At 40.9% G+C, this 25554-nt stretch overlaps 1 protein-coding gene and 1 pseudogene across 1 annotated transcript in view; one reads left to right on the forward strand and one right to left on the reverse strand.

The window, feature by feature from the left end:
* TKT (transketolase) overlaps positions 1–25554 on the reverse strand; it is a 45635-nt gene that overhangs the window by 13532 nt on the left and 6549 nt on the right. Inside the window, exons 2-9 of the mRNA XM_063121270.1 lie at positions 21129–21246; positions 19832–19945; positions 18514–18611; positions 11738–11929; positions 10054–10172; positions 6772–6965; positions 4096–4260; positions 1592–1748 (exon numbers count right to left, since the gene is read on the reverse strand). Of these exons, the coding sequence (XP_062977340.1) occupies positions 1592–1748; positions 4096–4260; positions 6772–6965; positions 10054–10172; positions 11738–11929; positions 18514–18611; positions 19832–19945; positions 21129–21246 (1157 nt within the window). The remainder of the gene's footprint in view (positions 1–1591; positions 1749–4095; positions 4261–6771; positions 6966–10053; positions 10173–11737; positions 11930–18513; positions 18612–19831; positions 19946–21128; positions 21247–25554) is intronic.
* Positions 12846–12925, forward strand: LOC134397074 (U4 spliceosomal RNA; annotated as a pseudogene).

The following is a 25554-nucleotide window of genomic DNA, read 5'->3' on the forward strand; positions in this document are numbered from 1 at the left end:
CTCTTTAACGCAATCACTATTTTCTACCTATTTACATCACAAAATTCTTATATTTATAATTAAGCCTTTTCAGTTGTTCTTTATTTGGCATTTCATAAAAAGACACCTTATTTCACTTTGAAGGAGGTGGGTTAGCCATTTCTCAATAGCCTTCCTAACAATTCTCTTAAACTCTGTGACAAAGCTAATGAGTTGCAAATAAGAGTCACACATTAACGGTGCACAAGAGTTTCCTCCACATCTCATACACACACACAAGGAGTAAACAGAGTGGCAGCTTATTCACACACAAGGGTCTGCCTGGTCCACTTACTTGTAACATTATTGAATATATTGTCTCTTGAGCTACACTTTATACCGGAGTACAGACCAGCTTCCTTTCATGCCTAGATTACCTCCAACAAGGAAAAATAACCAGAGCAACTTCGTATGTGGCAATAGACACAATCACGCAGTCCTCTTTGCACAGATGGAACACTCTCAATACACTTGGCACCGTGTGTGTGTGTGTGTGTGTGTGTGTGTGAGAGAGAGAGAGAGAGAGAGAGAGAGAGAGTTGACTGTTCATGCTGTTCTGGCTTTCAGCTTTCCCTGTAGTTCCTAAGGCTATTTCCTAATTTCTAGTGTTTTAATAAAACCATGGAATTATACGACAGATTGCATGAAAAAAACCCTCTGATGCTATTTCCAGAAGGAAGTGGGGCAGCAAATGCATGGAGGATAAAGCTGTCAATCAATGGCTGCTAGTCATGATGGTATATATTACATCCAGTAGTTGCAGAGGCAGGGTCTCTCTCAGTACCAGTCGTGGGGAATATGACTAGGAGGTGCCATTGCACTCATGTCCTACTTGTGGGCTTCCTACAGGCATCTGGTTGGCCATTGTATGAACAGAATTATAAACTAGACAGGTGTTTGGTCTAATCCAGCATGGCTCTTATGTCCTTATATTTAGTGGCCAGTAAAATGTGTTTTGCAAAATATTCCTGGTTTTCTTTGTACTCAAATGCTGCTATTATGTTTAAAGATTATTAAATATGGAAGAATGCCAGAAATATCGTTACCATATTACACAATAAATAATATCAAATAAAAAGTTAAAAGGGTAAAATTAGTTTACTCCGGTAATAATTGAAAGAAGAAAATATTCTTAAAATTCTTTGAAGTAACTTTCACTATGGTCCTACATGATAAATGGATGAAACAAAGTAGAGATTTTAATTTATTTATTTTATTATTATTATTTTATTTATATCCTGCCTTTTTTCCTCCAAGGAACCCAAGGCAGCATACAAAATCCTCCTCTCCATTTTATCCTCACAACAACAACTTGCGAGGTAGGTTGGGCTGAGAGTCTGTGACTGGCCCAAAGTCACCCAGCGGGTTTCCATGGCCAAGTGCGGACTAGAACCCGGATCTCCTGACTCCCAGTCCAACACTTTAGCCACTACACCACACTGGCTCTATGTTAAATTCATGCAGAAGTAAACCTGAATCACACTTCTTTGTTTCATGAGTTGGATGTGTGCATGTACTGGTTTTGAACCTCCAGGAGAGCAAAGGCAAATTAACAAAAAAAATGTAGACTTACCGATGGATACACCACAGTGAGATCCACAGAGATTGATGTTGCTCTCAGAAATGGCTGCCATACGGATCTGATCATATGCCCTGGTGAAAAATGTGGCAAAGGTGCTAGCAAAGACAATGTTTCTGTCACGGGTGGCACAACCAACTCCAACACTCACCTGTGATGAGGAAGGGGAAATGAAATAATTCAAGCATAATGTATGCCGTTTTTCTAAACAGAGATATAAATGCTTTAAATAAACAGACTAGGGGTGTACACGGCCCCCCCGCTCCGCCCCGCAGGCCGATCCAAAAATTTCGGATCGGCCCGCTCCGCTCTGCGCCGCTCCGCCCATCCGGCTCCGAATCGGAGCTCCGCAGTGGAGGGGAGTGGCACCAGGTAAGGCCGGGAGAGGAGGGCGGGGGGGTTACTGGGCCCTGCCGCTGTCGCCACCCGTGCGGCGACGGCGGCAGAGCCCGATAAGGGACCAAGGGGGAGGGGGCCTTACCTACCTCCGTCCGCGGTCCGTCGGCTTCTTCAATTGAGCCCGCGGTTCAACCAGGAAGTCTGGGCCGCGGGCTCAATTGAAGAAGCCAACAAACCGCGGACGGAGGCAAGTAAGGGAGAGGAGGGGGGGTTTACCGGGCCCTGCCGCTGTCACCGCATGGGCGACAGCGACAGCGGCAGGGCCCGGTAAACCCCACTTACCTTTCCGGCGGAGCTCCGGATCGAGGCGAAGGATCCGTCTTCACCTCGATCCTCTTCGCCACGCTCCGCCGGCCCCCCAATCCTCTTCGCCTCCACCTTAAGGGGAGGCGAAGCACCCCGCTCCGCTTCTAATTCGCCGGTCCGATTAGAAGCGGAGCACATCCCTAAAACAGACACATATCCTCTCCCTCCTCCAAGGAGCTCAGAGCAGTGCTTCTTTCCCTTCCCTATTTTATCCGTACAACAACCCTGTGAAGTATGTTAGGCGGAGGGAGGGAGGAAGGGAGGAGTCCAAGTTCAGCTAGTAAGTTTCATGGTTGAGGGTCTCCATGCTCTTAGTCTGACGCTCTAACCACAACACCACACTTTTGAACAATGGTGTTGGAGTACATGGGTGGGGGAATAATTAATAGCTATATTAGTATAATTCAGAACTTCAGCAGAGTATGTCTTGCCAAGCGTGAGTTGCTTCTGGGTTGAACAAATGCATCAATCTGCTGGTTGGATGTGTTCAGCAACATTCTTTCTCCCTGTAATCTCTGTGCATATAGAGGCATCTGCTCAAAAGAATCCATACCTTAATAAAACTGTAACAGAGCCTCTAGCCACGCTGAGCAAATGGCCCCAATTTACCCTAGAAGCACAAGTAATCAACATCTTTCTCCTAATAAGCTCCTTCTCAGCACACTAAATACTTTAGAATATTCTTATCTATTTCATTTCTTTTCAATCAGTACCAAGAATTGCTAATCAACAGTTTATATGCAGCACTAGTGAGAGACTTAAGACATTTTTATTTATTTATTTATTACATTTCTATACCGCCCAATAGCTGAAGCTCTCTGGGCGGTTCACAAAAATTAAAACCGTAATAAAACAACCAACATGTTAAAAGCACAATTACAAAATACCGTATAAAAATACAGTTTAAAAAGCCACATCAATTTAAGGGTGCTACAGAAGTTTGCTCAAGCCCATCAAGAAACTGGACGTGATGGTTGTGGTGGCAGCAACTTTAGAACTCTGTAGATTAAGTTGCCGTCACCACCACGGCTGTCACTTCTAATGTCTTGAGGAGCTTGAGCAAACTTCTGTAGCACCATTAGAGGATGTGTAGCCAACTCTATAGGGAGAGAAGCAAGGCCTGAGGGAATGGAGAAATAGAGCTGAGAGTGCTGCTGGAATGGTGGGAGGGAAAGAGAAGGTTGAGTGACAGGTGAGTGGGGCTGCTGGCACGATAAAGCATAACCTTTATGCTTCGGACTTTGAATCAACCTGGCCACTGCTCATTGTACCACACCCAGCAATTCCAGCAGTGGTGTAGTGGAGCCAAGGCTCTTATGGATACAGCACTGGCATTCTATCCTTTTATGCTATATGGTGGAGATTCATTCAACATACCTCACAACTGGACCTACAACAATATATGCCCATTTCAGCTTTGAGTTTTTGGACATTATAACAACAAACGAAGATCATACAGCACACTTATTAATTAGTTTATTTTTTATTCTTTTCTTTCCTTCTTTGTATCATTTCCCCCCTAAAATTGTATTAATTAATTTTATATAACAGTTGCTTAGACATTGTTAGGGGACTGATCATGTGTTGGTTATATTAAAATAATTTTTTTTTAAATGAATATGATCATGATAAGCACCTGTACTTTAAAAGTTACGACACTGCTGAACAACAGGCACTTTATTTATAAATGACAACATTTATAAAGGGCAATGACAATGTTTTAATCATGGAAGCCAGGATTTATTTGACATGCCTCCTCCTTCTTGTAGTTCAGAACACTGACAAGATCTTACCATGTTTTGTTCAGCGATGTAGCACTCAATGAAACGGCTGGGGTGTTCTTTTTTGAACAGCTCAGAGAAAGTAGAATTCTTTGTATCCCCATCCAAAGCAACCACACGGTCACAGGCGTGACCCAGTTTTGCAAGAGCCAGACCATAAGCTTTACGGGTAGCAAACTGTGAAAAGGAAAGTGACACAGATACACCATTTTCATTCAAATAGTCTATAAATGATATAACACCTTCAAATAAATGTAAGACAAATCTAAATGACCAATATCACATTGAAAAGATTCAAACAATCTCTAAACCCTCTGCTTTATTTTAAGTATACAGATACAACAATATTTACTACAGGTTTCTACTATGGCATTTATCAATATTTTAAATGTTTTGCACCCTGATCCTACATATTAGCACTGTCAGATCTGCCTGCAGCATCTCTAAACATCCTCGCAATGCCACTTAATGCTTTTTGATGTTGTGCTGGTACAATTGTCTGTACACCTATAGTTATCGAGCAGGCTGAAGCAGAAAGACTTAGGAGGAGATCAGTGGGGATACTCTGCCAAGAGAAACCAGATCCTCCCCATAAAGGCACACTAAATTCAGTGCTATCCATAGCTAACCACAAAACCACACTGCCTCACTAGAATTAAAGTGAAAAACCATTCCTGCAGGAATTCATCTCTCAGTTTTATCTAGATCAAACTAGGTTTACTCTGGCATCTTCCAAGAGTTCTAATAAGGTTTTCATATTCAGGCTCTTCAAAGTGGAGGCCAGAGGGACTACCTTTTGTGCCCCTGGTCCTGGACCAGTTCGGCCACTTGGCACTGCAGCTTGCTTTGTGTCAGTGCAGGTGAAGGAGACTACTGAGAAGCCAAAGCCTTGTACAGGCCTTCGCCTGCCACACACATAGAGCAAGCACATTCAGTTGAATGCACTTACAAACCCCTATAGAGATCTTCACATTCAGCTTGGAAAGCTGTGACCAGAGAGAGAGAAGCTGAACAGGCCAATTTTAATCCCTGGGATCTTCCTTAAAGGAATAAAACTCTTATCTAGGTCTAGAAATGACAAGCTAGTATGCAGACATTATTAGTACATGCCCCTTCCAGTAATTATACAGTCATATCTTTCCGAGCTCGATTCCAGGTGCTGGTTTTAACTTATAAAGCCTTACACAGTTTGGGATCACAATACCTGATGGAATGTCTTTCCCAACCTGAACCTACTCGAACACTACGTTCAACATCTAAGGTCCTCCTTTGGGTGCCTACTCCGAGGGAAGCTCAGAGGGTGGCAGCAAGAGAAAGGGCCTTCTCTGTGGTGGCCCCCTAACTGTGGAACAATCTCCCTGACGAGGCCCGCCTGGCACCGATATTGTCATCTTTTCAGCGCCAGGTCAAGACTTTTCTCTTCTCCCAGGCATTTAGCAATATGTAATGAGCCTGGGTCTGTTTTTTGGCTCATTGTTTTTAAAGTTGTTATAGTGGTTTAAAATGTACGTGCGTATTGCACATTTTTGTGGTTTTTAATTTTTGTATATTGTTTTTAAGTGTTTTTAATCTCATGTGAACCACCCAGAGAGCTTCGGCTATGGGGCGGTATACAAATCCAATAAATAGTAAATAATAATATCTTCACTTCCACCAGCCTACAGCTGTTCTCGGCACAGCATCTTGTCTGAAATTCTCACCCCATTTCTGTCCTTATTTTCAGGGATTTGGATGTTCAAAAGAAACATGTATGTCAGAAGCTCTTCAAGTAATGCCTGAAATAGGACTTGCAGAATTCATTTGCAGACATTCTGAGCAGACACTGTATGTGAGATTCATGGGTTCCAGTGTTGGCTGTTACCTTAGAAGTCCCTCTCTCCCTCCAGAATTTTGGCGTAGCCTTTTTAACAGACAAGGTGATAATTCCAAGGAGGAGCCTTTGTTTTTAAACTCAGAAGATCACTTTTAGCCCCATTTAACTGTTCTCCCCAAAACTCAGGTGTTTCAGTGGGCATTCTGCCACAATAAAAAGAGAATTATAATTGGAACTCCATAGGTTAGGCTTCTACGGGCTTTTAACCTGCACTATTACTGAGAGTTCTGCTTATGGATTCTTTGGAGGATTAAGATCAGCTCCTTTCCATCTACCCCCCCTTCCAGGTTTTCTTTCTCTCTCTGCCTTTATGTAAGTTCCAATATACAACCACTAGGGGATGCTGTGGAATAGCAGAATTGTGCAATTGCACAACATTTCTATGGTGTTATGGAAGCTATTGAGAAAAAAATCATACTTTCTTCCAGTAAGAACAAAATCACAATCATGGTTGCAAAGCACAGGAGAGGGCCGGGAAGCTGACAACATTGTGCAAAGGACCCACAAACTACTGTGAGTGAGCAATCATGAGAGCACAATAAAAGCCTTGTGTATAAAGGCTCTAACAGAACACTTTACAGCAGGCTTCTGCAACCAGATGCCCTCCAGATGTGTCCATCATCTGGGAATGATGGGAGTTGTAGTCCTATACATCTGGGGATCATAAGGTTGGGGAAGGCTGCTTTACAGGATTCTAGAGCGAAAATTGATTTATTCTCATTAATTAGCTCAGTGAAACATGCCTTCCTCAGAAAGGAAAGTACTGAATTAGAAACATTTGAGCAAAATATCACTGCTGGGAAACCCTATGGTACCTTCTCTCCCAGCTTGTAGTTTGGTGGAGATGGCATCTTAACGTTCTTGATGTTAACCACTGGCGCATCCTCTTGTGGAAGAGCCGGAGATAGCCTTTTCTTGTTCTGGATTCTGTCATCGATCTCCTGAATGACTTGCTCAGCCATGTTTTTGGGAAGAGGCTTGCCATGCCAATTTTCCTTGTCCTCAACACCTGTGGAATTTTATACACAAAATTTAAAAAGTAAGAAGTTAAAGCACGACCCTCTTTGTAAAATTGCTGAAACCAGCAATGTCTGAGTTAAGGCCATAACACAATTATCTTACTGTATAAATAGGTTGATCTGCCTAATAGGTTTGGGCCAGCAATGCCTTCATTCACTGCCACAGCCTGCCTCATTCCTGTTATTCCATTTTTTCACTTGCTGGGTAATCCCCTGGTAAGCTCTACCCTTATCATACTACAGCCTAATTCCTTCTTCCTCCCAACTGGGCTCCAAATCTATTAGTCCAAGTTGAGTCTGTGATAAACACTAGGACTGGGGATACCTGACTTATCCCCACTCAGCCATAGGAGCTCACTGGGAGATCTGGGGCCAGTCACGGTCATTCAAGCTATAAGTACCTCACAGCGGAGTTGAGAGGATAAAATTGGGAAGCAAGGGAGGGAGAACCATACCCTGAGCTCATTAGAGGAAGGGCAAGATAAAAACACAACAAATAATTTAAAATCTAATTTAATTTTAATTAAATGAATTTTGATTATTTAAAATCAATCAAAAATGGAAGTACTGGCCTTGTAATTCCTCCCTTCATCTTTTCAACACCTTATTTCTAGGCCAGATCTACACTACTGCTTTGAAGCACTTTATAACAGTTTTGACAACTGTATATGGAGCGTGTCCTGGGCCCCAACAGTTGTCAAAACTGTTATAAAGTGCTTCAAAGCAGCAGTGTAGATCCTGCCCTAGTGTGATCTCCTTTGGTGCCTGTCCCACTAGAATCCCAAAAAACCTTCAATATGTGCACTCGTCCGCATCCGTTCAATGACAACATATATGTTTGCTTGTTCTCCCTCTTTGGCCTCTCAATACTTTCTATAGCAAGGGTGGGCAATATGCAGCCTGCAGCCTTCCCAGTGCAGTTTATAGATTGTGAGCCTTTGCAACATGTACTTTCATATTTTATTTAGGCAATACTGCTACCAGCCCTGAACCCTTGGAACAGGGCGGGCTGTACGTCTACATAGATGAATACATCAAGTCAGCAAATCAATAACCTTGACTGCAATAATGACATGCTAGGTATTCTATAATTAAGGACCTGAATAAGCAGGGCACTCTGTGCAAGCACGAAACGTCTCTCTGCTTCAGGAAAGAGCATCAGACAGACTGAGCTCTCACAGTAACAGGATCTAAATACTGGATTCTTTTCGCCATACAGAAGTCTCACAGAGTGGCAGCATTTGTTCCTGAAAAATGACAAATATCCTAAGTTTATTTAGCTATTTTTGAAAATGCTTAAGCCAGCTGATGGATGCACAAGATTAAAAATGTAGCATAATGGGATGGGGGGGGGAATACGTAGCAAAAGGTGTGGCGGCACAAACCCCACAGTTCGTACATGAGTGCCTGGCGCAAAGAGATTCGATAGTCATTGCGTTCTAAGCTGAGCTTGTACCTGAGCAGAAAGGAAGCCATATCTTTGTGCACATCCACATCCAGCAAACGTGCCTGTGCTTTGTTTAATTTTTAATGAGCACAAACCGCCAAGGAGGCAGGGCAAGCACAAAGATCTCTCCTGTTCGGCTAATGAAATGTCGGATATGTCCTGCCAGTTGTGACAGTTTGCAATTCATAATGGAGGGCAGAGAAGGCTATTCCTGCCTGCCTACAGTGCACTGAAACGTGAAAGATTACATAATGTGGCTCAGCTGGAAAGAGCACAAGAGATGCTTTGAAGGCGAACTGAAACTTCATTTCATATAAACATCTGATGGCACAGAGTACACCCACGAGGGAGCATCTAATTCAAATTTAACAGCAATCGAACCTATTTTAAAAAACTTCTAAACTATGTTCTGAGCAACACACATTCATCTACGATTTGAATACTGCACATCCCACTTTTCCTTATGGGTTTATATGTGGATTGTAACTATTCCCTGGTGTATGGGAATGTATAAACAAGCCTACTCCTTTATGCTAGTCCATTCTTCTCTCCCCATTGTCCTTGAATGGAAACCTCCTATTTTATTCAGCATTGTTGTTTTTTAAAAAATCTCATCATAGCAAAATTCATGTCATTTTTGTAGCATGTTTTATTGTACAATAAAGCTTTTTTTTTTTTTACAAAGAGCTTTACAACAAGCCTTAAGAATTGGTTTTTACTACTTCTGCTTTATATCCTATTCTCACACTGACATTTTATGTAATTTATGAGGAAGTCTATTATTCGAGCACTGAGGAAACTGTATGGTAATAATATAGCAAAGGGCTCTACTGTATATACAGTTACAGCTCACTGCAAAAGGAAAAGCTCAAGAATTCTCCCACTACAAGCCGTCATGCAACCTGATGAAGTGCCAGCCATCCTGCCATTACAGACAATTGCAATGCAGAATTGTAAAAAAAAACAAAAAACAAAAAACCAGACACTTCAGCTTCAATAAAGAACTAATGAAGAACTAATGCCAAAGAGATTATTAATCATATTCACACTAAAGGTTCATATTTAAGCCTTTTTAGTAGAAAGGGCCATTTTCCACTTTAATTTTGGAATTTTCTAATAGCTGGTGTAGCATAGCATAAAATTCAACATCACATAAGCAGACTTCCATGCTACGGGACTATTCCCTTGTTCCTCCCTAAATCTGCTCCAGGGAGTCCTTCCAACCCACTGGAGTAGATTTTGAGGGTGCCCCCCTCCCCATTCCACCAATGGAAGCCATTCTATCAGTGGGAGGGGCTAATCGGATACAATCCCAGGTGGTTAAAAGCCAAAGTTACAAATTAGGAAATTCCTGCTTTAAATATCACATCTACCTTGAAGTCACAAGGTAGCCTTAAGCATACTACTCTCTCAGCCTCAGACACACACACACCCATCTGCGTTATAGGAATCGTACTGATCTACTTTACAGGGTTATTATAAAGGTTATAAGATTGTGTATGCAAAGTGCTTTGACTACTCAAAAGGGCTATTGGATTGCTTAGTATTATAATGATATTTCAATTAAAGCGGCTAGAACTACGATTAACAAACTGCAGCTCAACCACAAGCAGTTTGCCCCTTGACATCACCTGTTATTCCTTTGCCTTTAAAAGTCTTGGCAATAATCGCAGTCGGCTGGTGCTTAGCCTGGCCAAAGGCTTTGCACAGTTCCTCCACGCTGTGCCCATCAACAATGATAGCATGCCAGCTAGGAAAGCAAACAAACAGATTAGCTTTAAAAGGATTTGCGGAAGCAAAGCCTTCTGTCCAAGTGCTGGCCAAACAAGCGCTAGACAAGCATGCATAGTATATTAAGCACAAAGCTATAAATATGTAGTTATCCATTATAAATAGATGCAAGTGCTTCACTATGACATCCTTCTTGTGAGATGTTCAAAGTGGCTAGGATCCAAAGGAGGACTATGGACACACCAAAAGGATTTTTTAATTGTATTTTTCTTTGAACAGCATATCCCTAATGCCATGATGCCACAATTTATTTTAAAATGACTCCTCCGTTTCAGAGGTGGTTTGCCATTGGGCATAGAGAGCTGCTGACTGAGGAACATAAGCCCCAAATTCTCATGGATGCATCACTGAGCTGGTCATAAACTTCTTTGGCTCCCAGCTGCACACAAGAAGTCAGAAATGGTAGCGATAGGTTGACTAAAAAGAATGCTGTGATTTGAATAAACTAGTGATTCTAGACAAAATTCAATTTAAAAATATGCATATTTTTGGGATTGTAGCCTTAGTACTAACTAATGGTACGCTGAACAGTACATTTTAGTTACTACCATGATTTAATTGAACCTCTTTAAAATTCATAATAAAAGAACCAATAACTAACAACTAAGTAAGAACGTACCATGGACCCAAAGGCAAATACCTTCTAAGTCAACCTGAGAGAACCTCACTGGGGGGGGGGGGATTCCAGTGGAGGGGGGGCTGAAGGCAAGAGAGGGTGAAGCCAAAGCAAACGGGGTAGGGCAAAAAATCCCCCCAAATCAGCATATTTTAGCTTAAAGCTCTTACTGCCAGTATGGAAGCCTTAGGAAATGGGTGTGGCCACCAGAGGACTGCAGAGGAACAGATTAGAACCTGAAGTAGTACAGGTTTGGCCTCAAACTCAGAGGCTCAACACCATGTTGTAAGTATTTGTGTGCTCAAACGTAAAGATCATCAACTACCTTCGAGTCACTTAGGAACCTTGCTAAAATAGCTATCATGCAAGGGGTTAATTATTTGTTTAGGGAAAATAACCTTCCTCAGTATTAAATAACAATAGACCCTCCCTGAAATGTACTGAACAGCCATGTGAGTTTGCATCGCACACATTTCAGTGAGACCTTTACTTGAGCATAAATGAGCTAAAAAGTAGTCAATAATCTCAAATGTCACAAATATCAAAAGCGAGAAAGGTAATATTTAGCACATATTTCAAAACGACGTAAGCACTCAGAAAGACGACATGACTGTAAATAAGTAGACAATTAAAAACCAAACAGATAAAATCCCTTCCTAGACATTTTGTACTCTTGAAATATAGAACACAAGGTTCTACCCTTAAAGGTGGCCTAAAAATATTTTTAAATTAAACAAACAAACAATTTACAACCATTGGGCTTTACTTCATTCTGTTCATTATAACTTTAAATTGAGTAACATTATTCTATATTTAATGATCGCCAAAACTCAATACACATTTCAAAATAGTAAAAAAATATATATGGTAATTTGACATCAAATTATCTCATATAATCACATACATACCCGAAGGCTTCACAACGTTTTTGGTAGATGTCAACATGATGTTGCAGAGGAGCAGGGTCACTTTGTCCCAGTCGGTTAATGTCCAGAATAGCAACCAAGTTATCTAGTTTGTAGAAGCCAGCAAAAGCCATTGCCTCCCAAACAGAACCTTCTGATAATTCTCCATCCCCAAGGACACAATACACCCGGTAACTGTATATCAAACAGCAAAAATAAGAGGTTAAATATTTAACATCCTAAGTTACTGGCTCATTTCAGACAACACGTTTCTCAACAGTTGTTTCAGAACTCCACACTGAAGTTTTTACACCATTGTTGAGAAATGTGATGTCTGGCAGTAAAACTCCATCCCACAGTGGAGGTTTTTTGGAGAACACCCCACACTGAATATCTATGCTGTGCAGAGGAGAATTTCTGAACAACTGCTGTGCTGTGTGTTGTGTGGTGGGCTCCATGGCGTTTTCCCTTGCATTGAGTTGACTTTTCTCACTGGCTACAGAGTACCCTGGCAAGAGCAGCAGAAGGAGCGAGTGCCACTGTAGGAGAGCTGCTGGCAATGGCTGATGGCATACCATCAGGAGGAGTAAAAAATAGCCAAAGGCAAGGGTGGAACCAAGTAATCTTCAAACATAAATATTAGCAAAAGTTTTGTTAAAGTGCCAAGGTGCCTATGCGTTTCGAACGCAGTTGCGTTCTTCCTCAGGGCTTTATAGCATTCGTAAAGTTGTCTACAGAAAGCTGCTACCATCAGGAGGACCAGGGGAGGAGAGAGGGCGGAGGAACTGTCAATCAAACATTGCAATGGATTTTACTCAACTCCACAGTAGCATACAGTTACCCTACCCTGTGCCTGTTTGCATTCCCTTCCCCTCCTTATTGCTTTACTATGATTTTAGTAGAATGTAAGCCTATGCGGCAGGGTCTTGCTATTTACTGTTTTACGCTGTACAGCACCATGTACATTGATGGCGCTATATAAATACATAATAATAATAACAATGGTGAAGTTAGAACTAAAAACTCAACCATTGAGTGGTGTTTTCACACTGCGTTGACTAATGTGTTGTCTGAACTGAGCCACTGAAAGAGGAAAAATACTTCTCCAGTTAGCTTTGTGCAGTGGCAGTATCATAGCCAATGAGGTAAATCCAAGGTGTGATTATTGCTAATTGAAAAATACTTCTCCAGTTAAGTCCACACAACATGGTGCTCATGGACAACTGCTTCAGATGACATCTTCCTAAATAAACCACCAATACTGTGGATTTTCTTGCTTCTTCTCCGGAGTCTACCATACGCTTCAGCCACCCAAAGCAATTTAAAAAAAGTCCCTCCTACTTTTCCCCATTCCTGCTGTATTTTTATTGCACAGCCAAACTAGATGAGATAGCAGCAGTCTCATCTCTTTAAACACTGACCGGTCCCATCACATAGAAAGTGCAAGCGGTTAGATCTGACCTTAAGTGCAGAAGGGGAGTGAGGGCACAGAATGCTGGAGAGGTGCCCCCACTGACAGGCTGTCTTAGAGTATTGGAACCTGGCTGGGGGGATGGGGGAGAAGTTCAGGCAACAGACTGAGGAGAGGTAAGCCATGGGAGGAAGAGAATTCAGCATATGACTTCTATGCGGACAGGGATGCACCACATAGACCTGTCCTGACATTGTGCATGGGGCACCACCGCACCAGACATCCACGCATACAATGACAACATCTGGAGGGAGGGGGGCCTACGCGTGTACACATGTAGGCCTCCATGCGAACTAGAATTCCTATAGCAGGGGTTTCTGGCTCACGTACAGCTGAATGTGTATTGCCCCCTCCATACACACACATGGACAGGTGAGGGAGGTGACTTCAGGGGACAGATCTATGTGGCATGCCCCCACACGTGTGTTTATTTTTATCTTTTCAAGAATGCCTGAAGAGGATTGTGTTTCCAAAATGTGTTCTGTTTCTGGAAGTGTGTGTGTGTGTGTGTGTGTGTGTGTGTGTGTGTACACACACACACAGGCTTTGAGGCATTTCATGTTATTATCAGGCAGCACAGTATTGAGCTCCTTAAAAGTGCACACTAATCTTCATTTTGAAGAATAGCCCAGCAAATTTTTTTTGGAAAAGCCATAATAAAAAAGCATAAGAAAACCAAATTTAAAACAAGGAAAACAGGGGGGAAATTTAACCTTTAGGTCTCTTTCATGATTTCTGTGTGCGGTGTGGATGGTGTATGTGCGCATGTCTGTATATGAAGAGTGCCTGTGTCTGTGTGAATGGTGTGTGTGTGAGAGAGAGAGGTGGCCATGCCCACTGCTGGCATGTGCCCCTTGAGAAGTTTCCCAGGTGACAATCTGGCCCTCAGGCTAAAAAACAATTCTCTTCTACTGTTCAAACTGCAAACTTAAACTGCTTCACTTGACATATGTTCGCCTCCCAAAGCATCTTGGGAACTGATGTTCTTATAAAGAAGTACTTCTTTATACAGGGCATAGTAAATTGCCATAAGATGTGGTAACAGCCATTAGCCTAGAGAGCTCTAAAAGGGATTAGACAAATTCATGGAGGATAAGGCTATTAATGGCTATGAGCCATGATGGCACATATTACCTCCAGGATCAGATGTATCATGTCTCTGAAAGCCAGGGGCTGGGGAACATGAGTGGGAGGGTGCTATTGCCTCATGTTCTGGTTAGCCACTGTGAGAAAAATGATGCTGGACTAGATATGGCTTTGGCCTGATGAAACATGGCTCTTCTGATGTTCTGCTGATGGGATTCATGATCTTTCCACCAGGTTCCACCGCAGCCTTGCAAAACTAAATGAGGGATTTTATGGATTCTACTTGGATCGAGGTGGGGAACAACAGCAAATATAAAACACATAACAAAACATAACATAAATGTGTCCTGAGAAGGCATCTGCTGTCCAGCTTCACACAACTTCAACGCCAAGAAAAACAGGTCTGCGGTAAATATGACTCAGTTTCATTCTGCAGGCTATCAAGAACCAAATTCAGGGTCTCCTGGGGTAGCGCAGTGATTTGCCTTCTTATGCTACTGCTGTTGTTAGAAGGCCTGACAGTATGTGCCTATGCACACTAGAAAGTATGTGAACAGCTCTTAAGAGCTATCAAGAGTAATCAGAAGCACATTTTTATTTCCTGCAACCTCTCACTTTTAAGTAATACAAATGAGGAAGGCTGTGACTCATTAGTTCAAATAATGGTAGAAAAATATATAACTTTGAGAAAGGAAGCGCTCTAACAAGGAATCTTACGGTAAAGCGGGAATGAACATGCCCATTTAAACTCAGTCACAGTGACTCAGCAAGATCATTGACAAAGCCCAGTTCTTACTTAACAAGGGCTACATACTTCCTCATTTCAGTATCACCCGTTGGGTCAGTATTTCCACATATGAACAGAGCACAGTATTTTCATTTCAGAGATGTGGCAAATGCTTGCTAGCCATCCACCACGGATATTTTGAAGCCAAGTGTAAAAACTGCGACATCTCAGGGCCAAAGTAGATGTGATACTCAATGCTTGAGCAAAATGTTTTTATTCATAATAGCTGCTGCGAGGAGAGAGAGCTGATTAGTGGGACTGCAGCACACAGACAGGGAGACTTTCCTTCTTAGACACAGTCAAGATGAACTTCCCACAACTCCCTGGAGGAAAGCTTCTATTGACACCAATGGAAGCTTCCCTTCCATTGCTCTGCAGCAGCTATTACAGGTAAAAATGGAAATTAAAATAAATACATCTTCTAGCACCACATCTAGTTCAGCCCTCAATCGTGACTTATTGCAGCCAAAAAGGTTCCTCCCAACCTCCTCAGACATTCGGTGTTCCCCAATTAATTAGTTGTATTAATAGATTAATGGCTAATCAAGAAACAGGGAATCTTTAAAGTGATTTTTTTAAAATAAGCACTTAACTGCTAATCACAGGCATCAGAAGAGGCACCCCCCTTTCCTCTGACAGAAGACGGAATGTCTCTTCTATTTCAACATCTGCAGGTATTTAATTTAATTATTGCTGATTCCTATTCAAATGTGTGTGTATGTAAATTGATTAAAACCCATATGATCAATCAACTAACATGGTCTGAATTGGGACACAGCCCTGCTTTTGGGGAAGACAGTAAATTGTTTTTCTAACGCTCAAAGGCCAATAGCTTGTTGGGTTTTAGGTTGGGGAAAGTATTTTCCCCCAGGTTTGACTTCTAATGTACCAAATGGTTTCTTTTTACTGGGATGAGTCATCTGGAAGTATCTCTTCCAATGGTATCCTGATATAGCATACTTTATTTATTTTTTCTCTGCCTGTGGCACAAAGGGATATGTGGATTATGATGTTTATTGGAGGAGATAGCAGGGGCTGGAGAGAACTGATGTGTGAAGCAAGCCTTACTTTGAGTCTGGGGCCATGGTGTAGTGAAGCTAGCGCTCAGAGACACAAGGCTGGCAATTTTTTTAATTAGCAGAGATGTTGACATCATCGGCCACCCCCTCAGATGATGTCCGTGTTCCCTCTGATCTTAGCTGCAATTCTCATAGTAATTGGGGAGAAATGGATTCCCCCAGCAATATATTGTCTTGGTCTTGAATGGACAATTAGGACCCATTAGCTTTACAAAATATCTGCTCCTGGTGGGGATAAAACTGATAGGACTGGTTTGTTGATATGGATCAATCCAGCTGTCTGAATTTTTGGACTCTCCTTGGGGGCATGGTTATGGGAATCATTACGATGCACTTCAAAATATAGCACTACACCACTGGTCTGAGGCCGGCGAGGTTATCATTGCACATCCTGGGGTCGGGGCGGGGGGGGGGGGGAGACAGTTGCCATGGTTTTCTGGCAGTACTCCTCTATGGCAGACAGGTTGAACTTTAATGGGTGAAGCATCCCAGCAACTCATGGGAAAAGCAACACTAGCTGACTTTTAGCCCAACACACAGCTGTTAAAGGTCCAGGAGGCTGATGAAATTTTAAATAGCTGCCAGCCCAAATGGACTTGATGACCTTCTCCCAGTCTCCAGATTTTATGGATCAAAGCAAACGCCAAGTGACAGGTGTGTTTTTTTTTTAATTTAGCTTTAATGCATTACCTACTTTCCCCAAAGATTTTATGGATGGCTGAATTATTTCTCAGCAGATTTGTCTTTCTGCCCAAACAACAGCATACAAATTATATACACTAACAAGCAGGAAGAAAGCCTGAAGACAGCAAGATGACAACAGGAATGAAAAATAAATATTGATCAGACCAGGTCATGCTATCATATTATTATAATGTGTGTAAGAACACATATCTGCAAACTTGATTACTCGTTTAAATTATAATTTCACAAAATATTGGATCCTCTGAAGCATTCCATGCAAATAGCCAGCATGTACCAATGGCAAACAGAGGAAGTTTTTCTACAAATGCCACCTGCCAGGCTGCATTAAGATCAGCTAATCATTGTACACAGAAATGCTTTCAAGCAAGTGAAGTGTACAATTTAAAATTACATTTACTCTGCAACCTGGAATTTCATGCACTAATACTGTCATGTAAAATACATCAACTCCCCCAACAAAGACATGCCTTTGGAGATCTATTTTTCTTTTGCACCACAGAAAGGTTTTCAGGCCAGTTTCAACAGGACTGTCATGTAGATGCTGGGTTTATGGCCAAAGGCTGTTCCCCTTTGAGCAATCTGAGAGTTGCACAACAGGATACTTCTGCATGTTATCCTTTGCCACCCACTTTTGTTCAACAGTGCCGTGTTGCCATAACAACCTTTGAATAAAACTTGCTTCATGCAAACTAAAGACTAGAGACTGCTTTTGTGGAAGTCACCTTCCTGTGCCATTAATACTATTAGTCCTACAGAAGCATGGAAGTACACATGGGTACACACACACAGAGAGAGAGAGAGAGAGAGAGAGAAAGAGAGAGAGAACGAACCAACCATAGAACAAGGACTGTAGATCAGATTTGGCATTTCTTCATTCTAGAACTAATTTAACAGCAGAAGCATCTTCCAAACACAAGATTGGTTTGGAAGATCATATCTCAGCTTAGTAAAGCTGAGGTATGAATGAACAGTCTGGGCATGTTGTTTGTTGTTATTACTATTACTATTATTATTATTTATTTATATAGCACCATCAGTGTACATGGTGCTGTACAGAGTAAAACAATAAAATAGCAAAACCCTGCCGCATAGGCTTACATTCTATGCAGCCCCTTGGCTCCTCCCCTTATTTATGTATTTATTATTTAAAATATTTCTTGGCCAGCATTCAGGGCAGAAGCCTTCATAAGGCAGCTTACAACAATAAAATTACATAAAATATTAAAAGCAATAAAATATTAAAAATATTAAAAGCAATAAAACAGCAATTAAAACAATAAAATCATAAGGAACAACTGGAGCGAACAAGCCAGGAACTCTTCAATTAATTATATATTCCTATTTCATCTGAAATAAGAAACTATGATTAATGGCTTCAAAGCAACCAGGATATGAAACCATGATTTGAAGTTGGCTTCATATCCTGGCTTGTTTTGAAGCTATTTACCATAGTTTTCTAGTTTGAATGAATCAGACAACTATAATTAATGGAAAACTTCCTAGTTTGTTAATTCCCTTGTGTGAAGAGAGATGGAAGGGCTCTGTATACAGCCAAAAGTCTTGGTCATATCTCAGCTTATATCTAATGGTATATCTTTATTGTTTTCCCCAAATGAAATCTAGAATGACTAAAGCTGTTCAAGAAAATTACCTGGCTCTGTCAAAGTACTTCCCAGTGTAGGCCATACCACATGCAGCACCTAATCCTTGACCAAGCGATCCAGTAGCTACATCAGTGAATGCTTGTTTCTAAAAACAAGAAGGCAATAGTATTTAAGAGAGAGGGGGCAGAGAAAGAGAAACTGCTTCACAAACACAAAAGCTTCAATCCTTTGCACACAAACATGCCCAAAACATTTATAGTGTATTTTCTGCCATTAGATGGCACCTGCCACATTGGTCACACTACTGGATTTCAATGAATTAAGAATGCATCCCTTAAGTACAATCAGGATTGTCTGAACATTGCAAACATAACTGTCTGAAGTAACATAAAAATGGCTATGCCTGACAACCTTCCAAAGACAAAACATAGGATGCTGCCTTATACTGAGCCAGACCATTGGTTTATCTAAGTCCAGTGTTGTTGACACTGACTGGCAGCAGCTCTCCAGGGTTTCAGGCAGGGTTTTTTCAGCCCTACCTAGAGATGTCGGAAATTGAACCTGGGACCTTCTGCATGCAAAGCAGATGCTCTACCACTGATCTATGGCCACTCCACAGACCAGTCTGGTGCCCTCCAGATGTTTTGACCTTTAACTCCCATCAGACCCTGAAAGCATGGCCAATGATCAGAAATGCTGGAGATTGTAGTCCACAGCATCTGGAGGGTGCCAGGTTAGGGAAGGCTGGACTAGGTAATTATTTATTTATTTATTTATTTATTTATTACATTTTTATACCGCCCAATAGCCGAAGCTCTCTGGGCGGTTCACAAATTGTCCCTGTGTTTGTCTTCACTAAACTCCACAGCCACTTCCATGGGCTTCTGGCTCTAGGGTAGGTTGTGACTGTATGAGGAGGCGGATAGAGCGTCATTACATGGATGGATAATGCAACACACACTCCATTTTCTGAAGTAAGATAGACAAGCTGGAGCTTCATACACAGAAGTTTGTTTTAATACAATGCAATAAACTAAAACAGGGGTGAGCAACTTTTGGCCCTTCAGATGTAAGCCCTAGCCAGCAGAGCCAATCATGAGAGATCATGGGAGCTGTGTGCTAAAACATCTGGATGGCCTCAAGTTGCCCACCCCTGAACTAAACACATTGAATGCCCTACTAAAATGTAAACGTTCTTTGTTTGCTTGCTTTCACTGAAAGCCCCTCTCCAATTCATTCCATTTCATTTCTGTCAACCTCATCGTTAGCTAAATCATTACTATGCAGGGGGCAAATAAAACTATAGAAAAAGATGCATGTGCTTCTCAGTTCACAAGGGAAACCTGTGACCGCTGAAACACTCACTGGCACAGGGTGGCCTTCCAAAATGGAATCAATTTTCCTCAGGTTTAATAATTCTGATTCATGGATGAATCCTGCTTCAGCCCAAACTGCATACAAGATTGGTGCTGCATGACCCTAGAAGAAAAAGCAAACCATTAACATTTTAAAACATCTTAGAAAAATGGGCTACATGGCATGCAAAGGGGTGAAAAATGTAATATCACCTGTAACATTTAATTATTGAGAACAACCTGCTAAGACCATGCCCTCTTATATGTTTTGGATTCAACTCCCACCAGCCCCAGATAGCATGGCTAATGACCACAAATTCTTGGAGTCGAAGTTCAAAACATTTGGAGGGCACTGAGATTGAGAAGACGGTGTTAAATACTATACAGAAAATACAGGTGGCACAGTCCCTGCTGAGAGGTCTTGAGAGAGGACAGGATTTCTGGGTTGCAAGAGAGTACAGTGAACTGGTAGGCAGAGGAATGGGAAGTGGCTTGACAGAAAATGGGATTGGCTCTTCCAGAGCAGGGAACAGAGCAGGCTCTTCCAGAGCAGACATCTCAAAAATAGGAATAGAAAGAAATAAGAAGTAGGGCAAGCTTACATACATTTGTAAAGGAATTGGGGAAATGAATTAGTATCTACAACTGCAAAGGAAAAGATCCTTGGATTCAAAACCAAAAGGCTCCACATATTTTCTCCCTGTCCCTATTGTGCTCCACATATCATGAGGACAAGCAAATGGGCAGAACACGATATCATGCATTTAAAATCATAGAATAGAAGAGTTGGAAGGGGCCTATAAGGCCATTGAGTCCAACCCCCTGCTCAGTGCAGGCATCCACCTTAAAGCATCCTGACAGATGGCTGTCCAGGATCACATGGGCTCTGCAATATTTAGCCTGTGGGACCTCCTGGCTTAGTTATTCACTTCTTTCCACAATTAGTAAGCATGGAAGCTAGAGACCAATTTTGATTTCACTATGTGCAGTTATGGAGGCATGGAGCCCAAATCCCAAGAAGATTAGCCAAACCAAGGTTTGATTGAAGTTACTAGAACAACTGACTTGTGTATTGACTTCAATGAGACTGAAGCTTGACCGACTTTCTCTGCATTTGGGCCAATGTCCGAACAAGGTCATTCCAATGGCAAAGACATTTTCATTTTGTATTATTATATAAAAATTCTGCTGCTGATATTTTTCCTCTTGTTGATAAGATTCATGAGGAACCTGCATGAGTATTCAATTAGAGCAAGCCTTTGGAGACCATCTAGGAGAGCACTGCATGAAAAAAATCTCGCTCTTACCTTAGAGAGAACAAACCGGTCATTGTTGGGATTTCTGGGGTCCTGCGGTTTATACCTCATGGTATGAAAAAACAGCACGGACATAATTTCGGCAGCACTGCAACATGATGTAGGGTGGCTGCAAGTCAAAGCACATGAAACATTAAAACTACAGCTCCTTGTCAGGTCACATTTCTGTCAATGAAATCCCAGCATGCCCATCTTCCAGCCTTTCACTGGAAAATATGCCATTACGAGCACATATGAGAACTCCTATAATCTGCTATTATCCTGGTGTCAATTAGCTGTACTCAGCTGAGGGCACACAATGTCAGGGTATTTTATCCAAATGGATGTTAAAATATAGGCTTTAGTGACGGAACAGTTTGAACACCCTTCTATCAAGGAATGTCATCGGAATCAGCTACTGTTGTATTAATGGAGTCTACAGAACAAACATATGAAGCTGTTTTCTATTTATTTTTATTATTAAAGAAAAGCTTCATCTCTTGTGGAGGACACAAGGAGTTTTTTTCACTGGTGGAAGCCACGGCAATACTTAGGTATTTTGCAAAAATGGATCTTCACCCATAGTTTACATAATTTTATACTTAGAATATTTATACTGTTGTTTTTATGTTTCCGATGGTTTTTAAATTGTGTATACTTTTTAATGTTTACTATTTTTAACTGTTGTAAACCGCCCAGAGAGCTTCAGCTATGGGGCGGTATATAAATGTAACAAATAAATAAAATAAATAAATAATTTAAGGGATATAAAAGAGAGCTTCTCTGGCTAAGGATTAAGTTTAAATGTCATCTCACTCAACACTTAAAAATAATCTACAGGCTATTAAAATGGAAAGGTAGGTCTGCCAACCTATTTTCCAAATACAATTTTGTGAATTATAATATTGATGAGTCTCTCTCACACACACACACGATGGGGGGGGGGAGAAAGCATGTGATTAAAGATGCTCTAGTTTGAAAAGACTTGCCACACAGATTTCAATGACAGTGCGAAGGAGCACCGAATCTAGGATGTTCTAAAACTATTCCAGTTGGTTCCAGAATAATCATGCCAGACCAAAAGGAACAAACAGGGGACATGCCAAGTTCTGGTTTCTAAGCTATTAGGCAATCCCAGGACAAGAAGCAAGTGTGATTTTATTTAATGTAGCATAAATCCTAAGTGGCTTGCAACCAAAACATCAAAGAATTTGCTTTCTCCTCCCATATATTCTAATGTGATCCGTAAGATCAACCAAGAACACCCTCTTAACATATGCTGGTGTTCCAGTCAGCCAGCAAGAGCAGAGTGAATGTATCTGAGAGTCTTGCAAAAGCCCCAATCAGGCTTTTAATGGTTAGAGTAGGGATCTGTGCACTGCTCCCACCACCACCACCTTTATTTGTTTACATTTGTTATAGCCTTTACTTTGCAGCCTACCCTGAACATTCAATATAGAAAGCTTGAAATATATTTTTTCTAGGGATTTCCTAGTGTCTAACCCTCCATTAAAAATATTATGCACAGTTATCTACTTTGCATAAATGGTAATGCTATTATTACCGTTTTTCTCAGAAACTGAGAAAGCAAACATTACCCTGTGGTGTGATTTAGTGTACCTCCAAAGACAGATATATTTTTTTAAAAAAAGCACCCTGGATTGAAACATACAATTACTTATAGACTATGGGTTGTATCCAATGTTAGTCCTACATAACGTAGACTGATTGAAATGAATGGGACTTAAGTTGAACATCCCTCTATTACAATATCTCGTAAACAGGGCCTCTGGTTTTCAGAACCGGATTTAATTAGGAATACTTAATTTAATTAAAAATATATAATTGCAGTCTCTTTTAACGTAACAGGCTCATTGAGGCTGACTCCGTATTAAGCATATTTAAGACTGCAGCAGAGTAAAATTGCTCTCGCCTGAACAATTTCCTGTGCCTGCCACACAGGATCACACTCACTTTCAAACAGTCACCAGCTAAAAACCATCAATAACTTGTAATGATTCAGTGGAACAAATGCAGATGAGCTAGTAATAGCAATTAACATATTACAGTGCTTTAGTTAAAAGCCAGAAACCCTGTTTAGAGAGTATAGGTCCACTTGTTTGGAGGTAACATAGTATTTCCCATTTCCTACATGCATGTTAGCATTTTAACAACATAAATCGAAACACATGAAACAAACTTTGTGTGACATTGATAGAAGTTAAGACAACATCATGTTTTTATAGTCAAGGTGCCACTTAAATATTGCTCCATACTAGAAATCCCTTTGGAAACAGCACTCACATTAACAATTTCTTGAACACATGCAAATACTTTAAAAACGTGGGGGAAAGGGTTAGTGTCCATCCTTTGGTAAGTACTTTGCACACTAGGAATTAAATTAATTAGATTTAAGGACTCAAACAAGTATTAGTAAATATTTATACATGGCAGTTAATCAATAAACCTTACATGCTTGCTCAAGGCTTTCATTCCTTATACTTATAAACTTTATACTTAACCATCTCTCTAAAGAACTGCTGCTCTGGGAGAAAAGTTTTAATAAACCTATTGGTGAATATGTAGAAATAAAAAAAATTAAAAACAGGAAAAAGCATCATTTTTTTAAAACAACAACAAATTTATTTAAAACACTTTGCTGGAAAATGATCCAACAGAAACCACTCTCAGATCCTTGTGGCATCTTTAACACATTTATTATGGCACAAGCTTTCATGGACTCGACTCCACTTAAAACATAAGAAGAGCTATGCTGGATCAGACCAAGGGTCCATCTAGTCCAGCACTCTGTTCACATAGTGGCCAACCAGCTGTCGACCAGGGACCCACAAGCATGGCACAGTGCAACAGCACCCTCTCATCCATGTTCCCCAGCAACTAGTGTATACTGGAGGTTGCACTTGGCCATCAGCAGTTCCACCGGATGCACAAGATTCTTTGTTTTTGCTGCAACAGACTATCATGGCAAGGCCTCTGGACTTTCTCAGATCGATGGGTAATATCCAATGTTAGTCCTACATAGAGTAAACCCACTGAAATAAATGGGACTAATGGGAATGGGACTAATTAAGTCTCACTCATTTCAATGGTGCCGCTCTACACAGGACTAACACTGGATAATATCTTATATACAGAATGTTGCTTTGACGATGGTAGAGAACTCCCGTAATTTTTCAACATTTTAAAAACACAATGTTATAACACTGGATTAAAGTTGCCTTAATAATCTGTAGAGATATTTAAAAATTGGGGTATTTACTCTATATGGGGAAAATATTAAGTGTGCTTAAGATTACAGCCTCGGTTCCATTAAATTCATTCCAATAGATTTCCAGGTTTAGAATTGGATTGCAAAATAATGATGTTGCAAAAACACTAAGCATCGCTGCAATGCAATTTCCAATAGTTTTAATGAGACTTGTGCAAAAGCCCTGAACAAGTTTTTCAATGAACTGAGGTATTGCAATAAGTCTTAGCAGGGCATCTCAACTACATATCAAATTCCATCCATAACTGGAATCCAATTTACAAGACAAGCTATGCTCTAAATTCTGAAACTCAACATAGGAACATTATTTTTATTTCTATTAAAACTATGTATGTACAAATGTTCAATCTGCAACTTATCAATTTTCTTTTCTATAAATTTGCAAGAGGCATTTCTAATAGTAAAAATTCAAACTGAATGCTGACAATGCTTTTTCCCCCCCTAAGGAAATGCAAACATTGTGAATTCTGTACAAACTATTAAAACTGTAGCTGACTTCTAAAGACTAGGCTTTCTTGCAGCTTATCTTACAAATGAAGTATTCCTCCAAAACTACAGTGGTCAGTTGTTCTTTTCCCCTTTGAAAGAATAACATCTCTCTTCTACCAATAGTCAGATTCTATTAGTTCTGGTCTAATCAAACTGTTTGCATTAAACACAAAAGCTTTTTTACCCACCCAAAACAAACAGAGCTGCAATACAAAGGTGCCTGTTCAGCATACACAGTTGAGTAAGCAAAAATACACCAGGTGCAAGGGGTTGCTGTACAAAGGCAACAATGTCCCAAAAGAATGGGAAACAACTCCCTGAACATATACATTGGGCTTGTCCACATGGTCAAACAGCCCACCATGGCTTAAGCAGGTGGGTGCCATTTTCAATACTCAAGTAGGGTGACCATATGAAAAGGAGGACAGGGCTCCTGTATCTTTAACAGTTGTATTGAAAAGGGAATTTCAGCAGGTGCCATTTGTATACATGGAGAGCCTGGTGAAATTCCCTCTTCATCACAACTGTTAAAGGTGCAGGAGCTATACTAGAGTAACCAGATTTAAAAGAGGACAGGACATCTGCAGCTTTAACTGTTGTGATGAAGAGGCAATTTCACCAGATTCCCCATATATACAAACGACACCTGCTGAAATTCCC

This window comes from Elgaria multicarinata, chromosome 3, assembly GCF_023053635.1.
Source record: "Elgaria multicarinata webbii isolate HBS135686 ecotype San Diego chromosome 3, rElgMul1.1.pri, whole genome shotgun sequence".
NCBI lineage: Eukaryota > Metazoa > Chordata > Lepidosauria > Squamata > Anguidae > Elgaria > Elgaria multicarinata.